This window comes from Papio anubis, chromosome 10, assembly GCF_008728515.1.
Source record: "Papio anubis isolate 15944 chromosome 10, Panubis1.0, whole genome shotgun sequence".
In the NCBI taxonomy this organism is placed as follows: Eukaryota; Metazoa; Chordata; class Mammalia; order Primates; family Cercopithecidae; genus Papio; species Papio anubis.
In genome coordinates, this window is record NC_044985.1 from 62,373,896 (window position 1) to 62,393,201 (window position 19,306).

At 34.1% G+C, this 19,306-nt stretch overlaps 1 protein-coding gene across 50 annotated transcripts in view; it reads right to left on the reverse strand.

The window, feature by feature from the left end:
* Nucleotides 1-19,306, reverse strand: part of TTN (titin) — a 272,676-nt gene that overhangs the window by 135,171 nt on the left and 118,199 nt on the right. For 28 of the 50 annotated variants that reach the window (XM_031651844.1, XM_031651839.1, XM_031651871.1 and 25 more), the window contains 33 exons: nt 18,780-18,893; nt 16,483-16,563; nt 16,221-16,298; nt 15,847-15,930; nt 15,605-15,688; nt 15,276-15,359; nt 14,961-15,044; nt 14,117-14,197; nt 13,606-13,809; nt 12,601-12,678; nt 12,316-12,390; nt 12,020-12,112; nt 11,195-11,272; nt 10,838-10,999; nt 10,543-10,626; nt 10,283-10,360; nt 9,696-9,779; nt 9,362-9,445; nt 9,073-9,156; nt 8,596-8,865; nt 8,183-8,269; nt 6,901-6,975; nt 6,651-6,734; nt 6,033-6,107; nt 5,315-5,410; nt 4,628-4,705; nt 3,632-3,700; nt 3,389-3,478; nt 2,952-3,248; nt 2,072-2,152; nt 1,190-1,267; nt 569-652; nt 358-432 (listed from right to left, as the gene is read on the reverse strand). The exons of 2 other annotated variants lie outside the window; for them this stretch is intronic. In XM_031651844.1, coding sequence (XP_031507704.1) covers nt 358-432; nt 569-652; nt 1,190-1,267; nt 2,072-2,152; nt 2,952-3,248; nt 3,389-3,478; nt 3,632-3,700; nt 4,628-4,705; nt 5,315-5,410; nt 6,033-6,107; nt 6,651-6,734; nt 6,901-6,975; nt 8,183-8,269; nt 8,596-8,865; nt 9,073-9,156; nt 9,362-9,445; nt 9,696-9,779; nt 10,283-10,360; nt 10,543-10,626; nt 10,838-10,999; nt 11,195-11,272; nt 12,020-12,112; nt 12,316-12,390; nt 12,601-12,678; nt 13,606-13,809; nt 14,117-14,197; nt 14,961-15,044; nt 15,276-15,359; nt 15,605-15,688; nt 15,847-15,930; nt 16,221-16,298; nt 16,483-16,563; nt 18,780-18,893 — 3,333 coding nt within the window. The remainder of the gene's footprint in view (nt 1-357; nt 433-568; nt 653-1,189; nt 1,268-2,071; nt 2,153-2,951; nt 3,249-3,388; nt 3,479-3,631; nt 3,701-4,627; nt 4,706-5,314; nt 5,411-6,032; nt 6,108-6,650; nt 6,735-6,900; nt 6,976-8,182; nt 8,270-8,595; nt 8,866-9,072; nt 9,157-9,361; nt 9,446-9,695; nt 9,780-10,282; nt 10,361-10,542; nt 10,627-10,837; nt 11,000-11,194; nt 11,273-12,019; nt 12,113-12,315; nt 12,391-12,600; nt 12,679-13,605; nt 13,810-14,116; nt 14,198-14,960; nt 15,045-15,275; nt 15,360-15,604; nt 15,689-15,846; nt 15,931-16,220; nt 16,299-16,482; nt 16,564-18,779; nt 18,894-19,306) is intronic. 20 more of the 50 variants (XM_031651867.1, XM_031651865.1, XM_031651864.1 and 17 more) reach the window with 12 other exon arrangements.

The following is a 19,306-nucleotide window of genomic DNA, read 5'->3' on the forward strand; positions in this document are numbered from 1 at the left end:
AAATCCAATTAAAATATTGTTACGGAGTTAAAGTAAGTTACTTCATGATCTGAGAAAATAAATTGCTTCAAAGCAAAAGACACTTGCATACTGAATAGGTTAGGAAAATTTAACAAGACAAATGACTTTTCTAAAATCACACACTATGGTAAGTATAGTATTTCTTTTTTAAATTGGTGAGGAAATATAGTTTGTCTGAAGATAGTAGACACAAAGATTATTTGAGTCATATATTTTTGGCATGTTAGGCTTTTACAAGAGTTTAGTGTATTTACTTTTCAAAGCTATAAAGACTAACACAGTGAATTTAAGGACACGAATGAAACCAAAAAGAATCACTAATTTTTCTACACTCACTGTACATCTCTGTGTCTTCAGAAATAACAATGGGTGATTTTTCTTCTTGAATACTTTTCTTAGGCATTCCAGGAACTTTAAAGATATTAATTGTTATAAATAACAAATATAAGATACAAAATATAAGGATTTAATGTCACACACATTCACTTTAAACCATGAAAAACTAAACCAAGAGTTATTTCATGTTGTGATTAGCATCACTGTATACCTTTAGCTGGTGGAACTTCAGGCTTTTTAGGAACAGCTTCACGAACTTTTTCTTCTGGGACAATTTTCTTGGGTACTTCGGGTGCTTTAAAGATATTTATTTATCTTAGTTTTTCAGAACATTATCGTTGGGTGTAAACATATCAAGCCTAGAAGGGGCATCTAACAAGGAGAATGTCAAAAACCCCCCAATTATAAGTCAACTATAAGTCAAATGTAGTCAGTGCATTTCTCTGAATTGCCTTGTTGATGAGTTCTTGATTCATTATATCAGAAACACTTTGCTTTTTGGAGATAGTATCATTTTCTATTGTCATTTAGAGCGCACTTTTTTTTTTTTTTTCAGAGCTACTTCAGAAGAGCTTCCAAAATGAATTATTTTTGAAAGAGAAGTTTGAGGGATCAATATTATTTAGTTATTAAATAAGAGGATCAATACAAATGATAACTTTGGGCTTATGTCTTTATGCCTAAAGCATTGCCTCAAAAGACAGGATTATGTTATAGAACATAAATTGAAGTTTATGTCATCTTGTGGCATTGAGAGGAGAATGGTCTCTCTTACATAGTAAGTGAATAAAAGAGGATTTTACATTAATGATGAATCAGAAAAGGCAGTTACCTTTAGTTGGTGGAACTTTGGGTTCTTCAGGAACACGTACTTTTTCTTCTACCACAATTTTCTTAGGCACCTCTGGTACTTTAAAGATAATAGTAATAATTTCTTTTATTTTTAAATATTCTTTTAAATATGCAATTTTTTAACAAGCAGAGCATAAGAGAGATATAAACACAGAACAGAATGCAGCGACAATATAAAATACAGGCATCACTTTATCAAATACATTACAGTATTTCAAATGCATTGAATTAAAAAAATATATATTAACAAGAATCCAGGGGAATACATGTTAGAATGGTAAGAACTTGAGAAGAAAAATTAATAGTACACCTTCAGGTGGTGCTGTTACTGTTTGTTTTTGTGGAAGAGTTGGTACCTTCTCTTCAGTGATAACTTTCTCACATGTTTCAGGGACTTTAAAGATGTAAGTTTATATTATTTATTGTATGCGTTTTTATTTCTATTGTGAAATTTAAGAGATTTACAAAAATGAACAAAGTAGGAACATTAAACACATATTCACTATGTATTTATATTTGCCAGGTTAATATAATTAATAATAAATAGAAAAACATGTGTGTATCAGCAAGCATGTTAGTGAATATGTAATCAAACAGCACCAAAGAAGGAGACCTGGGCTCACTATTTGGTTACTAGAGATATTTGCTTTGGTTGTTTTAGGTATGACAACAGTGACTGTCTTTTTTTGGGAGAACTTCCCTTGGACCCTCAGCTGCTTTAAAGATATTAGTTTGTTTTAGACATGTCAGAAACAAGAAATACAGAAGAAAGACATCAAGTGGAATGCAAACTTGTGCTTATAAAGTAACCAAGGTGCTATCGTATGTAAAGTTAAGTAGTAATTTTTCACCAAGTAGATACCTTTAGCTGGTGGCTCTTTTCGAGGAACAACTTTAGTGGGCGGTTTTTTTGGTGGGATGATTTTCTCAGATATCTCAGGCCCTTCAAAGATATTAGTATTTTGGTTTAGAATGAACTTTTGAAGTATTTTGGAGCACTACTACTAAAGTTAGTACAATGAGGGGTCACAAAATTCTTTATATTTGTTGAATTTATAACACATTTATTTCCAGAAGAGCTTTGATTTGCTAAATATCATGTATATTGTAATTTTCTATATATGCTAAACACATACACACACATATTCCTTCATATTGCATATATATTATTAATTTGTGCAAGATCTAGAGTGGTATTGCAGATAACTTATTTGTGCTACGGTTTGTCTTCCTAGTATGCTAGAATACAGGTGCCATTAACAATATTTCACTTCCTTAATGTTGTTTCTCTAATAAAAGTATCATAAACTGGCAAAAGCTTTTGATAAGTAATTCTCAGTTTGTGAACAGTTTGACTGAAATGTTAACAAAGCAGTGGTTATTTTGCCTGAGCATGTAAATTCCTCAGTGAACTGAGGAGTTTCTTTTTCCTTTAACCAATGACACTGGTCAGTTATTTTGGTACCTGTAACAATTGTGTAACATTCTTAGTCAAATTTAAAAAATAATCTCCAAATTCATACAGTGACCTCCTTCGATAAGTAGATCTCAAATATTACTATCATCTACTAAAATTATACTCCGTGTGGTTAAGAGATATTAATCTTCATGTCAACTAGTTTAAACTCAAGTTTAAAGTATTTTATGGGGTTTCTAATCTTCCAAACTGAACACAAAATTTACTTTCAAAGGAAAGTTAGAGCAAGATATAAGAATTTGTATTATTTAAGAATTCCCTATACCTTTAGGTGGAGCTTTTGGTTTTTCATATACTTCCACTTCTTCAGCCTCAAAAACTTCTATTACCCTATGTACTTCTTCAACTCTGTGTTCTTCTTCAACTCTATGTTCTTCTACTTTGACGAATTCTTCTACTTCATGAAACTCATCTTCTTCAAAATATTCTTCAACTTCATGGAACTCTTCTTCTTCTGGAATTTCTTCCACTTCTGCTTCTACTACTTCTAATTCTAGTCTTTCTTTTACTACTTCCTCTTGGTGGAAGGCAACTGATACTTTTTCTTCAAGGACAGTTCTCCCTGAAAGAGCATCTACTTTAAAAGTCTTATTTTTTTAAACACTGAAGAAATAAAGATGTACATTCAGATATATATTTTTAAAACTGAATAAAGGCTTGCATGCAACAATACATGAAAATCCAAGATCTTTTCAAAAATACCTTTAGCTGGGGGAATAGCTTCTTTTTTATGCACAAGGACTTTCTTTTCTGGGACTTTCTTTTCTGGGACTTTCTTTGGTACTTCAGGCACTTTAAAGATACAGTTTTAATGTTTAGGACTGTCGAGAGCAAGCTTTCATAGACAAAAGTCATCAAAAGCAATCAAGACACAGAGACATGAAACATAAAAGTCTTAACGCAAAAAGACAGAAGAGGAAGTCAGGTTTAAAAGAGAAGATGTACCTTTGGCTGGGGGTGCCTCTTTTTTCTGAACAGGAACAGGTACTTTTTCCTCAGGAATTTTCTTTGGCACTTTAAAGATATTAGGTGTTTTAGTTAGCTGAGAATGCTTAATAACACACATGAAATAAAAACACCAGAGACAACACCAACGTTACAATAACTAAGGTTTTTCAGAAGTCACTCTGTACTGTGGGACATCCATTTTAGAGGCAATAAAGCTACTTTCTCAAATCACTCATTTGTCCTAACATTCCTATAGAGGAAGAAATGTCCACCAAGTACCTGTGCCATTCTTTTTTTTTTTCTTTTAATAACAGGCATTACCAATACGAACCCACTTTTACTATTTTTAACTTGATGAAGGCTTTTTTGAAGTGATTACCATTGTAGAGTATTTAAGCCCTGACATTGGCCTCACTTTCTGCTGTGCACTCTTATATTAGCTGAGGAGTCTGCTGTGACAGGGACAGCATAATCTAACTGCTTAAGAGCACTATCTGAAGCATTAAGTGAATTAGGAAGCAGGGAAAAGTAGACATTTTGTAATAACCTTGAATGCTTGGGTTAAACATTACAAAAGGGACGTGAGGCTCTTTAAAATGGTTATTATCCAAGCATTAGATTTTTTCCATAAAATAATAAATATAGTAAAATAATTATTATAACACATACGGAAACTCCACTTATGGAATAATCTAGAATGTGGGGAAGAGGGATCCATTGCTATGTGTATAAGTATTGAGAGACATACTAATACATTAAAATTCTCAGCTAGTTAAGAAGCTTCTGGAATAATTCATACATAAACACATGTACACAATTATTCGTTAACATCCTAGAAAAGATTAAAGAACTGGAATGAGTTATATTTTTACTGGTCCTTAATCAGTTCGCTATCTAAATGATTATAACAAAGCAGTCAAAAAAGACAATGTTGCTTTTTAGAAAGAAAATTAATGGGAATTTAAAGATATTAATAATGAGGATTTGATATACCTTTAGCTGGTGGTGCCTCCACTTTTTTAGGAACAGGAGTAGGTGCTTCAGGTACTGCTTTCTTAATCACTTCAGGCACTTAAAAGAAATTTTATGAACATTTTGAAAAGTGGCATGTGATGAGCAGACCACCACCCATATACCAATAAATAAATAAATATCACAAAACATTGACTTATTTTTAAAAGATATTAGCAACCTAAATGGTAATAATAAATGTGGAGTAGGAACCCTAGAGGTGTAAAGGATATTACTTAGAAATCCTATAAGCAAATATAATACCAGTTACGCAAAAGATTATCACACTCTTCAGGAATAATAAGTTAAAGATTTTTCTAAAAAATGAACACTTTCACCACAGAAATAGATTCCCGTCATATTAATATTAAAAACAAAATTAAGGATTGAAATCTAGGAGAAACTATTACAGTAGGGCCTGGTCAGAAAAAAATTAAATTGCCAACAACAAAATGGTAATCTCTCATTCTTAGTTGTATTGCAGATGCTGTAGAAAAATTTAGGGTAAAAAAAGGACACATAGATTCAGGTGCCTGGAATAATTAATCTTCACTTTATCATGGATATGATAAAGAAAAGCATACTGGTGAGTATTAGATTTAGATAACTTCTGAGAAAGATTTGGAACACCGAATGTTTTAAATGTTCAACTCTTAAAAGCGGCTCTACCTCTAGGTGGTGCCACCTCTTCAACTTCCTCTATGCTAGGTGGTTCTTCTGGGATTTCTTCTTCTGGAATAGGCTCTTCTTCAGGCTCCTCAGTCACTTTAAAAACATTATTATTTTGTAAATTATTTTTATAATTATTCTGAATATTAGACTACAGTGATAATATTGAAAACTGCTCAGCCTTCAAAACACTTGTGTAAACTCACTAGTCCTTAAAAAATCTCTACTGGGTCTTCAAAATATGTTAGGCCTATCCCAGCATTTGTGAACTGGAAAGGACTTCAGATAATTTAGTTAAAATTATTATTGTTATTTTTTTTAAATGAAAGACTTGTTTGAAGTCAAACAGCCACTTGGGGTAGAAGTCAGATTTTCTGCACCAGTTACTCAGGCTTAACTGGAATTTCTCTTGGATAAGCTTATTTTACAATTGCCTACTAAGTCATTTGATGAAAAATTTCCCACAGCAAATACAGTTTCCCTTCATGAATTCTAATTAAAATAAAACAAATAACAGACAAACAGGCTGAACATGCAAGAAGGAGATTCAAATAATATTAATTTGCCTGCTCAATTTTTATTAGGTTAATAATAATTTATTTTAGAATCTGAATATGTTGATTTCCTGGGGTAAATTGTACATTTACCTACTTTAAATATTAGACAATAATAAGACAAAGATGACTTTGCAATGTTATTTTCTTAGAAAGTTATCTACCTTCAACTGGTAGAACTTCCTCTTCTTTAGGAAGAATGATTCGTTTTTCTTCCACCTTCTTAGGCACCTCAGGAACTTGAGAGACATTGATTATTTTAGACACTTAAAATGCAAGAACCAAAGAAGAATAAAGACCAAGTTTCCAGTTTCCAGCATAAGAGAGTAAATATCAAAAGGCACATACACAAGATGAAACATTGACATTTCACAGAATCAGTTAATGAGAAAAGAATAAAAAGTTTGTGGTTTAAGATTAAGGGTTTATTAAAGAGAAATTCTACTTTTTACTACTGCAGTCTCCATTTCTTTTTTCTTTTTCTTTTTTTTCTTTTGGTAGGAAGAAATGGGTACTTCAGGGACTAGTTCCTTAGTTATTTCTGGCTCTTTAAAGATATATTTTTATTTTGTAGAAACAACATACATAGAGAAACAATGTAAAACACACCAATACCAACTGAAAAAATGGACACAACACAAACTTGGGTGCAACAGAGTCACAAATGACGAATGTGAATGACAGACCATACAATGCACACATTTATGTTGAACGTCCTGTGTGGATAGAACCACCGTTCAACATCAGTGCAGCAAACACATCCCTGTTACGGGATGATGTACCTTTGGCAGGAGGCGCCACTGCTTTCCTAAGACCAGGAGGAGGGACCTTCTTTTCTGGCTCAGGTTTCTTAGGTACCACAGGCACTTTAAAAATATTATTTTATTTTATAAGTTCAATTTCAGAAACACAAAGACAAGTAGACACAGCAGTAATATAAGTTGTACTAACAAATACGGAAACAGGACATTTTGATTTTTACAGGTGAAGGAAGGAAATGGCGTGGTCTAATTTACTTCAGAATAGCAATACCTTTGGCAGGGGGAGCCTCCTCTTTCTTGGGAATGACCACTTTCTTCTCTGTCACTTTCTTCTTAATCTCAGGCACTTTAAAGACATCATTTCATGACAAGAATTTATTTTGAAGGACAAAAACAGAGAGAAACCAAGAAGTCCCCACACCCAGAAAGACCAACATGCAACAGTCACTCAAGACAGGTCTGTAATGCAAGTTGGGAGCCCAAATATTATAATGTAATTGGGAGTTGTAAAGCAAGGAACCAGCAGCATGTGTCATTATCAGAGGACAGATGCTATTAGGGTGGTGCAAAAATAATTGCGGTTTTGACATTACTTTTAATGGTAAAAACCACAATTACTTTTGCAACAAACTAATATCATTTCATCCATTTAAATTTCATTAGTAATTTATTGTCTAGAAAGTATTTCTGAATCGTTGATATCCAATAAAAGATCAGCTTTACTATTTCATTTGATTATATAACTATATGGCCTGATGGGAGGGTTATGCTGATTTTAAGTAGCCATGTCAGCACCTTTTGTAGAAAATATTATTGAGCTTTAAAGCACAAATGTATTAATTCTGTCCTGTACTATGAGCTGATTGAATATGTTAAATCTGGATACTATTCATTCAATGATAGACTACTTTAATAACTTACTTTATTTTATCCTCACCATAATAGCTGAACCCATTAAGACTGATATTAGCATCCCCAATTTACAGGAAAATAACTTCAGGCTCAGGTTGGTTAAAGGATTTGCTGAGAGTAATACAACAAGGTGTAAAGTCAACACTAAAATCAAAACCTGTTGGGCTGCCCTTTATATATATGTATTAGAAGACATAACTATTATTCTGTGTTTTGGTAAATACATTCATCTTTTTTTCTTTTTAGCCTGGTGTTAAATACGCATTTAATATAAATGGTTGAAGCATGAAATTTAAGAATATTTATTCATAACTTTTTTGATATGTTTAAATATATAGTATACTTATTCATGTATATTTAAATATATCTCAATGAAAACTATGATGTTTAATCAAATGATAGGAAATTAGAACTTTTCTATGAGTTTTGGGACAATGCTTCCTTTCATCTTTGTTCTTGAATCCTGCTTTTCATCTAGTGAAAAAAGTAGGTATCAGTGTTCCTGAACATCGTTAGAAGTAAATATGTAAGTGGGTGATTGTCCATTTTATAAATATAATTTTTCCTAAAACCCAGTTTCATCATAATTTATGTGGTGAAGCTATGGGTGAAGAATATGTATTCACTTTGGGGAGGTGTACCTTTGGGTGGTGGTGGAGGTTCCACTTTTTTAGGAGCGGGAACAGGGACTTTCTTCTCTGGTACAGGTTTCTTTGGCACTTCAGGCACTTAAAAACATTTCATTTGAAGGCATTAAAAACCACATATACATGGTCGTATATATACACATAAGAAAGAGACACATGAGAGTAAGACCACAAACAAGTAAACATAATACATGATTTGAAAAGACATTTAGATAATTTACAATAGACAGATACACAAGGCAGACACACAATAATAACAGCACAAATGTCTGGAATGTTTTCTAAGATTTAGGTGGTCAATTACAGAGGGTAAAGCATTATAGATAAAACTGGAGATGAACAAAAGGATGGAAAAGCAGAATTCAACACAAAAAAGGCCTTGATGATTCCAAGAAGAGCTGCCATACCTGCTGCAGGTACTGGCACCTTAGGTTTAACTTCTGGAAGGACTTCTTCTTCAGGTACAAATTCTTCTTCCTCAGGTACATATTCTTCTTCAGGAGGAACTTCCTCTTCCTCAGGTGGAATTTCCTCTTCTTCAGGTAGAACTTCCTCTTCCTCAGGTAGAACTTCCTCTTCCTCAGGTAGAACTTCCTCTTCAGGAACAATTTCTTCTTCAAATGGAACTTCCTCTTCCTGAGGTAGAGCTACAGGAACCGGTTCACGTTTCTTTGGCACTTTAAAGGTATTTATTCAAGGGTAGAAACATCACTTTTATGTAAAATATTCAAAACAATGAAGAAGCTTATGAAAGACAAATATTCTGTGATCACAAAGCATCGATTATCATCAACATAAAAACTAAGCATTAATTATAATTAGTAAGGCTGTATAACACCAGTTAGTTTTCTCTTTTACTATGGCTCTGTTACAGATTAATGTACCTTTGGGTGGTGGTGCTTCCACTTTTTTCGGAACAGGTGTTGGTTTCTTTTCTTCTGGGATGAGCTTCTTGGGCACCTCTGGCACTTTAAAGATATTTTTTGTATTTAGGAATATGTTCTCTTACAATGTCTTAGAGCAATAGAAATGAAAAAGAATTGCAAAATACCTGACATATTTCTAACAAGATAGACACTTTAAAAATGTACAATGTAATGGGGAAATTTGTGTATGAGTATACATAGATGTGCATTTTTTCCCCCAAGTACTTTAAATGATGAAATGATGTACCTTTCGCAGGTGGAGCCTCCACTTTCTTAGGAACAGGAACTGGCACCTTCTTCTCAGGCACAGGTTTCTTGGGTACCTCTGGCACTTTAAAGAAATGATTTAGAGAAAAACTTCATACAACATAAAAATATTGATTCCAAGCATAGTTTCAAAAGATTAAGGTAAGGTAATAAAAGTATGACAAAGATATTCCAAGAGGCATTTTCTTTTTAAAACAAAATATTTAATTTTCTCTAAAGAGTTGCATCCCAAAGAGTTCAGAGTTAAACCAATTAATTTTTTACTCATATGCAAATGTAAAATAAAAAAATTGCAACATTACAAGTTCATGTACCTTTGGCAGGTGGAGCTTCCACCTTTTTAGGAGCTGGTACTGGTACTTTCTCCTCTGGTACAGGTTTCTTGGGCACTTCAGGAACTTCAAAGATATCAGATAGAGTTAGTGTCACATTTTTCATCCATAGCTAAGATTTTAAGGCTGGCAATGTAAGGCCTTAATTGAAGCAGCATAGATATTCTATCAATTTCACTTTAAGATGGAAAATTCTAATAGCCACAAAACAAAGACCAGAAAATACACAAAAATTAAAATAAAAAACACTGAAAAAAAGTGGACTGGTGATAAAGACAAGACACAATGCCTGGTAAATGATGGTTTTGTCCATTTTGATATGCAAAAAGAATATTTTACTTGAAGACCTTTCCACTAAAGAGGAGGAGCCAACCATTGAGCATAAGGATAATTTGATGGTAAAATTGAGAGATGAATACCGGGTAAACTGCTCCTGTGGCCAGTTGAGAGGTTCTTGTCATGGCATTAGTGTTGTTAATATTGTCATGGGAAAGATCTGCTATGGCTCACCAAGTTATGCTACACGGTGAATTATCATGCTATTCCATTGATGGATTATAAGGATGTACCTTTTGCTGGCGGAACCTTCTCCTTTTTAGGAATAAGCACAGGAAGTTTCTCCTCTGGCTTCTTAGGAACCTCAGGCACTTTAAAGATATTGTTTATTGTTAAGTTCTAACTACTAGTAACAACACATCCATATAAAGCACAGCTAATGGTTTTTAACAACAGATAGTGACACACACACAAGGTTTTGAACTCAGAAGAAAGTTAACTATTGCTAGGCAGATGAAGTCTCTTAGATACCCATCAATGAATGGTGGTGTACCTTTTGCCGGTGGAGCTTCCTTCTTTTTGGGAACAGGAACAGGTTTCTTCTCTTCTGGAACAGGTTTCTTGGGTAACTCAGGCACTTTAAAGATATTATTAAGAATATTGGAAATTTTGCAAGAAAGAAATAAAATGTGAAAAGCACCGGTAGAAACCATATTTCAGCATCTAAAAATATCTGGTTTAAAGTAAGCAATCATCAGTGCTGCTAATAACCCCCAGAATCTGACCAAATCAGACCCCCAAACTCCAAAGATGCTCTTGCACATCCCTTTGCAGGAGGCATCATCTACCTTTGACTGGTATCACTGGCACCACTTCTTCCTCAGTCATGAACTCCTCTTCTTCATGAATGTACTCTTCTTCTTCTTCTACAAAATATTCTTCTACATGGGTTACTACTTCCTCTTCAAAGGCAACCTCTTCTGGTTCAAGTTCTTTAGGCATTTCTGGCACTTTAAAGATATTATCTTTAAGTTGGACCTTTGCCAATGACTCAGCAAAATTAAGACACCTTAGAAACATAGGCCCATTTATAACAGAAGAAAGGACAAGATTTGCTTTTCCCACAAAAGTTTTCACACACAGAACTGAAGGGTAATTCAACAGCAAAAGACGAACAACACATTAAAATGAGTGCCATTAGGTACCTCTAACAGGTGGTGCTACTTCTTTTCTAGGGACAGGTACTTTTTCTTCTGCGACAACCCTCTTGGGCTTCGTGGGCACTTGAAATATTAAGTATAAGGAAATTTTATTGTTGGAAAAAGGCCACCCAGCCAATGCTTGCTTTGCTGTACTTTAAGCAGATAGAATAATGTATCTCCCTCTAATGAGATAGATATGCGATTGTTCCTCTTTAAGAAACTATGTACTCTCCGTGGAAAGGATTCTGAGCTTCATAGAAATACAGATACACAGAAGTACCCAAGTAAACAAAGTAGCAGAGCCCAAATGTGAAATCAGGTTTAGTGTTCAAATATCTCTGCTTGAAAGAAATATCCTTTCCTGAAAAGTGAAATTTACTTCTCAATTAGTATACTTCACACTTACTATGAATCAGGGGGGAAAATGACTGGAAACTGGTTAGCTTTAAAAAACATCTTCAAAATGAATTTAGAATGAATAAACAGTTACCAAAGTTTGGTGAATATTATGGTATCATTACATTGTTTAGGTAAATCAGGAATATGCCAAATGGTCACTGATTCTAAACCCAAACATTCTATTTTATATGTATTGTAGCCATGTGGTAGGACACAGCCATTGTCTAACAGGCTATGGATGTATTTTGAAATAATTTTTCCTTTTAAAGGTATCATCTTCTTATCCTGTATTTACAGATTTTTACATTCAACATTCTGCAGACAACTAATTTAAAAGACATGAAACAACAAAACAAAATGAATCATAGTTACATTAATTTCAAAAGAGGCATCAGAAAAGATCACAATTGAGGAAGGAAATCATTATACCTTTAGCAGCGGGTTCAGTCACCTGCTCTTTTTCACGTTTGGTAATTGAAATACGTATTTTTTCCTCAACAACTTTCTTTGGTTCTTCAGGCACTTTAAAGATATTAATTATTAAAGGGCATTAAAACCAATTCCTTGAATACTATGTAATAAATACACATAAAAAACCAAATATAAGAATCAGGACAAGAACATCCTACTCAGCAAAAACACAGAACATCAGATGGGCTAGGAAGACATGATTTTAGAACATACATAACAAAGTTGTTTTTGGTGATTATTACTCAGTAATGTACCTTTGGGTGGTGGAGGTTTGAGTTTCTTAGGAATGGGCACTGGTACTTTTTCTTCAGGGACAGCTTTCTTCGGCACTTTAAAATATCAATATTAAGAGATTTTAAAACTTGAAACAGATTTCTCAAGGCTAGTAAGAACAAAAAGTTAAGAAAGACAAATACAACATAATATTCCCAAACACACACATAATTTGTACACTACCACTTTTACATATATTTTTATAGTAGGACAGACATGGAGGAAACAAAGATCTCTTACAGGTAATAATGTTTTTTTCACTCTACCTTTAGCTGGTGGGGCCTTTGGTTTTGTGGGAACTGGTTCTTCTGGGACAGGCTTTACAGGGATAGGCTTCTCTGGTTCTTTAAAAGTACATACAAGGTATTTCATGTTAGACTTTAGAACATAAGTTTAAACATTTCTTAAAATGAATTAAATAATTGAAATACCTTTTATCTACAGTATAGCCATAGCCTATTGAGGTAGGCAAGAATCAGAGGTCCAAGCAGAACAAGCTCATATTGCCCTTTCCTTCTTGCTATTTTCTTTAATTAGGTAATTCTTACATGTTAAAATTCTCATTTCACTTCAGGTAGATAAATTCCTGGCTAAAACTCCCCTATAATATGGGTTTCTTAAAGCTATCCATAAGACTATGTAGAATGTTCTCAAAGTTGGGCTATGAAACATCAGAGACTGAATAAGTGAAATAATATTGATTTATTTCAAAATTCCAATAGAAATTTATTCTTTGAGTGAAATAAACTCTTTGAAGCCCAAAATATATGCCTACAAATTTGACCTTCATTAGGTAAAACACAACAGCTTGTGTTAGCTTACATGCCTGTCTTTACTTTTGAAGTAGTCATTGTCAAGTGTTGATAATGGGAACCCTGTGGGTAAATATATTTTCTCAATAGCCTATCGTACTCCATAATAGCAAGCTTTAGAATAAAGGATGTTCAGAAATTTTTAACCATGTCCTAGAACGATCATGGGCACTTGAAGATAAACTTGTAACCTTTTTGAAAAAGAAACTTAATGACATTTGCTATTCTGCATATGAGCCAAAATGAGGGAAAAATCTAACAATAACCTTAAGATTTATAGAGTTTTTTTTTTTCTAGGAGTTATCAAAGAAGAAAATTCCACATTTGCCAAATGAAACAAAGTTCTTTCCAGATTTCTTTGGGCATCCAAATTTTTATCTTGTTCTGATTTATCTTGTTTTATCTTGTTCGAGTGTGCACATATTTAGTGTGGTTTTGAGTTTGCAGTTTTGCTCATACCTGTGATGTATTCTTCATGCTCTTCATATCGTTCATACTCCTGTTCCTCATATTCTTCATATTGGTCATATTCTTCTGTTGGTTCATACTCCTCAAATTCTTTATAATCATATTCTTCATATTCCTCATATTCTTCTTCCCGTTGTACTGAAACAGCTTCTTCTCGGGTATAAGACCTTTCTTTCTCTTCCATTATAATTACTTCTGAAACAATATTAACAATAGGCAGCACTTTACTTTAAAGCACTTTTAGGGATGACTGATAGTCACAATGTGCTTTGATTTTATTCTTTTGTGTTTGTTTCATGCACTGATTATGGGAGACTCTGACTGCTTTTTTTTGGCCGGCCAAGGTATCATAGAGTATATTTAGTAATTGTGATTTCAAATGTTGTATATCCTGCCCTTAGTCAACAATAAGCTAATAAAGCAAAGGAGTCAGATTGGGAACGAGAAGGCAAAGAGCCAGATAGTTTCATGCTTCACATTACTTAATCAAAGTTCAATATACCTTTGGTGGGTTGAGGTTCTCTTTTTGGAGCTTCAATTGATACTTCTTCTTCTTTAACCACTCTTTTTCTGAATTCAGTCACTTTAAAAGAGTAATTATTAAAAGTGAATTGCAAGATTCTGAAAATGTGTGTGTGAAGAGAAATTTCGTTCAAACAATCCGAGGACAAAGACAACCATAACAGTGCCTGTTAAACTTTCATTTAAAAGGCAAGAAAATCAATAGACTTGGAAATAAACTTGCTCTAATATACATATGAATACCTTTTTTTTTTTTTTCAAAAAACAGGCTACTTAGTACGTCAAAGACATTGAATAATTTTAGCAAAATCAAGTATTATTTATAAAAGTTTAAAAAGACAACTAGACAGCGTAAATAATGACTATTAAGCTAAGTAGAAGCGTTAGACAGAAACCTGTATTACATGAATAGTTTCTTCACCTTAATTCTAAGATATTTTCCTTAGTTCTGGTGGTACAATGTAGAAAATTCAGAATTGAAAAAATTAAAAATTTCATCAGAGATTGCTACGTAAAACAAGCATCTAGGCAGATGAGTTTCGTATATGGACAAAGACATTAGAAGACAAATACAGATGAAGGAAAATTATTCACATACGTTTAGAAGAAGCCTCAGTTTTTTTGAAGTAAAAAGTACTTTTTATTATCAAAAATTTTAGTTTTGAAGTGATATGCATTAACAAACTTACATTGGTTACTTTATAATATGTCTTTTTTTTTTTTTTTTTTTTTTTTTTTTCTGAATGACACCTATTCCACTAGATTAGTTTTGGTGCCTGGATGCTTATTTTGAATTTTTTTTTTTTTTTAAAGAGTCAGTATACCTTTAGCTGGTGGTTCCTCCTCTCTTTTAGGTTTGAGTTTCGGAACTTTTTCTTCTGGGACAGCTCTCTTCGGTTCCTCCGGCACTTTAAAGAGAGATTTCACTTTAACATATTGTTTCCCTCTTTCAAACCACAAAAAGGCAGCCATATAGTAGTAGCCCAAACAAAAAACTTGACATTTTCATTATTTCAAACATAAAACAACAACTGTAACAACAACAACAACAACAACAAAAACTAGCACCCATAACCAGTGTATTTGGTAAAGAGAGTAGGGCAAGTACAATATTGTGCATAATGGAAGGGCGGATGTACCTCTTGCTCTTGGAGGCGCCTCTTTTTTAGTTACAGCAACAAGAACTTTTTCTTCCTGGGTAATTTGCATGTGCCTCTCAGTCACTTAAAAGATAATTTTAGGAATAGGGAGTTTTATTAAAGTGGACGTAAAAAATATACTAGCCAGAAAGTACTGTGATTTTAGAATAGAGGGATTTACAAGGCACACACAAATAAACATCACAAGTAATACTCCACCCAAAGACACCATTGTCACCCACCAACATATAAACGGTTTGACCCAAAGGACAGCAGCAGAGAGAAAGAAAGACAAGTTCCTAGTATTTCTACTGGGGAGGTTTGTTTACCTTTGGCTGGTGGAGGTTCTTCCATCTTAATGACTTTTGGAGGAACCTTTTTTTCTGGAACTGGTTTCTTTGGCTCTTCCGGCACTTAAAAGATACCAGGCAATACCGTCAAACATACGATATGGAAAACACTAAACATTGGCACACTTATTTTCTTGTTAATGTTTAAAAAATCTGAAGAATGTATCAATTTAAGATTAAAAAAAAGACAGTCTCGAAGAATAAAATAAAATCCAATGTACCTTTAGGTGGGGGCACCTTTTCCTTTTTAGGAACTGGAGCAGGAACTCTCTTTTCTGGCACAATTTTCTTAGGTGCTTCAGGAACTTTAGAAAGATTAGATTTAAGAATATGAGTTTGCCTTACATATGAAGTGATATAGTTTTGGGGCTTAGAATTCACTTTTTGAAAAGAATGCACGTATATACAAACATTAATGACTATACTCAGTAAATACGTTCACACATGTGTGCTGACAAGACGTAGACAGTTATGCAAATTGTTATGCATAAGACAGTTATGCAAATTGTTATGCATAAGACAGTTATGCAAATATGAAGGTATTATTATATACATTAAAATAAATAGTGTTGCATTTCTTCGAAAGAAATCATACCTTTAGCTGGTGGAGGCTCCTCTATTTTAGCAGGAATTTTTGGTTTCAGTACAATTTTCTTCTCCTGCCTCTCTGTCACTTGAAAAGATTATAAAATATACTTGTAGAAATGTCCAGATTTCTTTTCGATAAAAGTGTAAGGGATCTTTTTATTAGACATTATATTTATCAATATATGCAATATGGATGACAAATTAGCTAAAAGAAAACATAAAGGAGACAAGCTAACATAGGGATAAAACTAATTAAAGAGTCAGTATACCTTCAGCTGGCTCCGCTTCCACTCTCTTAGAAATAATGTGCAGCTTTTCTTCCACAACATATTCCTCAGGCTCTTCCATCACTTTAAAGACAGCAATTTTAAAGAAGATAAATTACAGAGTTTTTCATGTTTAATTTTAGCTTTAATTTATCACTTCAAAGAGTAATTAAAATAGCAAAAGTTTAACCCTTGCCAAATCCCTGCGTGTTCCTATTTCAAATGCTCAAAGAGCATTTTAATCAAAGCATATGTGTTAATGAAGAGTATGGGAAATGGGAACTATGTTTCATTAACTTAATTTTCACATGTGTCATACAGATAATAATGCTTATATCCACAGCAACAACAGGATAAGCACAAGACAAAAAGCGATTGTAACAGCTGAGTTAACAAGAACACAAGAATCTGAAGATGAGTTTCACAAATAACAGAGCACTCTAGATTTGAAGGCCACAGGGCAGAAACATATACTTGAGGATTTAAGTGAATTGCAAGATAATATTTCATGTTGTTTTCCCCGCCAGTTTTGTGGGGCAGGTATGGTAGAAAAGGCGGGAGGCTTCACATGATTTTTGAGCCTAAGTGTATACAGTTTTAATTTTTTTTTTCTTTTTTAAGACAAGGTCTTGCCTTGTTGCCCAGGCTGAAGTGCAGTGGTGTAATCACAGCTTACTGTAACCTCAAACTCCTGGGCGCAAATGATCGTCCTGCCTCAGCCTCCTGAGTAGCTGGGATTACAGGCTCATGCCACTGTGCCTAGCTGTTTTTTTAAATTTTTGTAGAATGGGGTCTTGCTGTGTTGCGCAGGCTGGTCTTGAACTCCTATGCTCAAGCAATCCTCCCTCCTCGGTCTCCCAAAGCACCAGGATTATAGGCATGAGCCACCATGCCTGGTCAAAGTTAAATAAGGAATAGAAGTGTCTGGTTAAAAACATATCTGCTCCTTACACTGAAAGTAAACCTAACAAGCCACCTATATTTGGGGCTTAATGAGAACCTAAAAATAATCAGTGTTTCTCCTTTTAACTAGAGTCTGGAGTACTAAAGGAAGTTTATGGTGTCAAAAGTTGAAATCAGACTATGTTTGGTTTTACGAACACTTTTAGAAAAGATGGAGTCGTCTTCAAATCTACCAGCTTCCTGACTTCTGTCCACCATCATGGCCTCTTCCAGGAAGCACAACAGAACTAACGGATTTCCTCCTGGGAGTCGTGTCCCATCTTGGCCTATTCCAAGGCATTCCATTAAGACTACGCACCTTGGATTTTTACATGGGCTTTTGTTCCAAGTGAAAAAAGGGGCATAGTGTGCCATCTTTTATTAGGCAGATAAAAACAGATACTTAGGGCATCTAAATGTACTTCAGTTCTACTCATCTTCTCACTGGGAAGAGAGTTTGGTTAAGGAGCTTATTGATTTCTCTTTAAAAGCAGGCCTTAGGAACTTTCTTAGGAAAGTTCTTTTGGCCATATGGCTTTAGCCAGAATGCTGGATTTTAGCTGGAAACCCGCCTTAATTCATTGAAAAGATATCCCAATGGAATAGTTTGTTGGTTCTGTCCTTAAGAAACTATAGATAATTAGCATTATAGGTATGAAAAGATCTGAGTAACAAGTCAGTCTGATCACATATATAACACAATTGTTTTCTCCATATGTAAAATACAGGAAAGCCGTATGTGTTCAGTGGTTCAGACTCACAAATGTGGCACTGACTCCTGGAATGTAATGAGGTAATATATTTTCTTGTTCATTTTAAAACTGTCAGTCAAGACATTATAGTGACTTCTGCAATTGACTTAATGGATTATAGCTTGTATTTTTTAAATGACTAAAATAAAAAAATTAAAGTTTTCTGGTTTGCACATGTGTGTAGGATTATAATATAAAATATATTTTTGTCTGTGGATTGTGGTACAAGCAATGCTTGAGAAACACCAATTAGGCATTAGACTACTAAGGTAAAGCTTATGCCTGCCCCCCGTGCTGAAGCCAAATCCTGTTTAATGAAAGGATATATGTATATGGAGGTACCTGCCCTGATTAATTATATATAAATATGAAGCCTCTTTTATTCTATATAGGCAAGTAAGAAGGGATGCACAAGAAATACACTGGATTTCTTGAATCTAGTATAATCCTCCTGAATCTTTTGTTTTGATCAAAATATTCATTTAATGAGACTGGTAGATGTTCACTGAATTTGTGTCACTTTTTGTGTCCCTTTTCATTGGTCTGTAAACAGTTTGTGAAAGAAAACACCTCATCAAAACCCCAGATCATCTCTGCATTGTTTACCTTCATATTCTGTAACCTCCGCTTCTTCCTCCTCCTCTCTTTCTTCTTCTCTATAAACTGAAATGGACACACCTTCCTCCTCTTCTGAATAACTCCATTCCTCCTCTGCAGATACTTTAAAAGATAAGGTTTCATTTAAATTCAGCCTGCTGAGATACAGATGTATATACAGCCATGTGGTCACTACAGATGGATTACTGTTCCTCTATTTGCTTAGGACATAGCTTCATGGTTCTTCCTCACTACAAGAAGGAGGAAGCTAATTTAAGATGAGGGCAAGTACGGCCCAAGACTGAGAATGATACTCGAGTTATGTCCAAGTGTGGCCACTTTCAAAATTATAACATTTTCGGGACTCATCCACTTCCTTCGAATGATTCAAGACCAACATAGACACAGAAGACTCAGTCCCAGAAGGCTACAAAAGGTAGACACATTCTAATACCAACATAAGGAGAAATAACTGATGAGGACACGTTCTAAGGTAAGCAATCACATGTGGAAGAAGAAGAGACTTTGAGGAAACA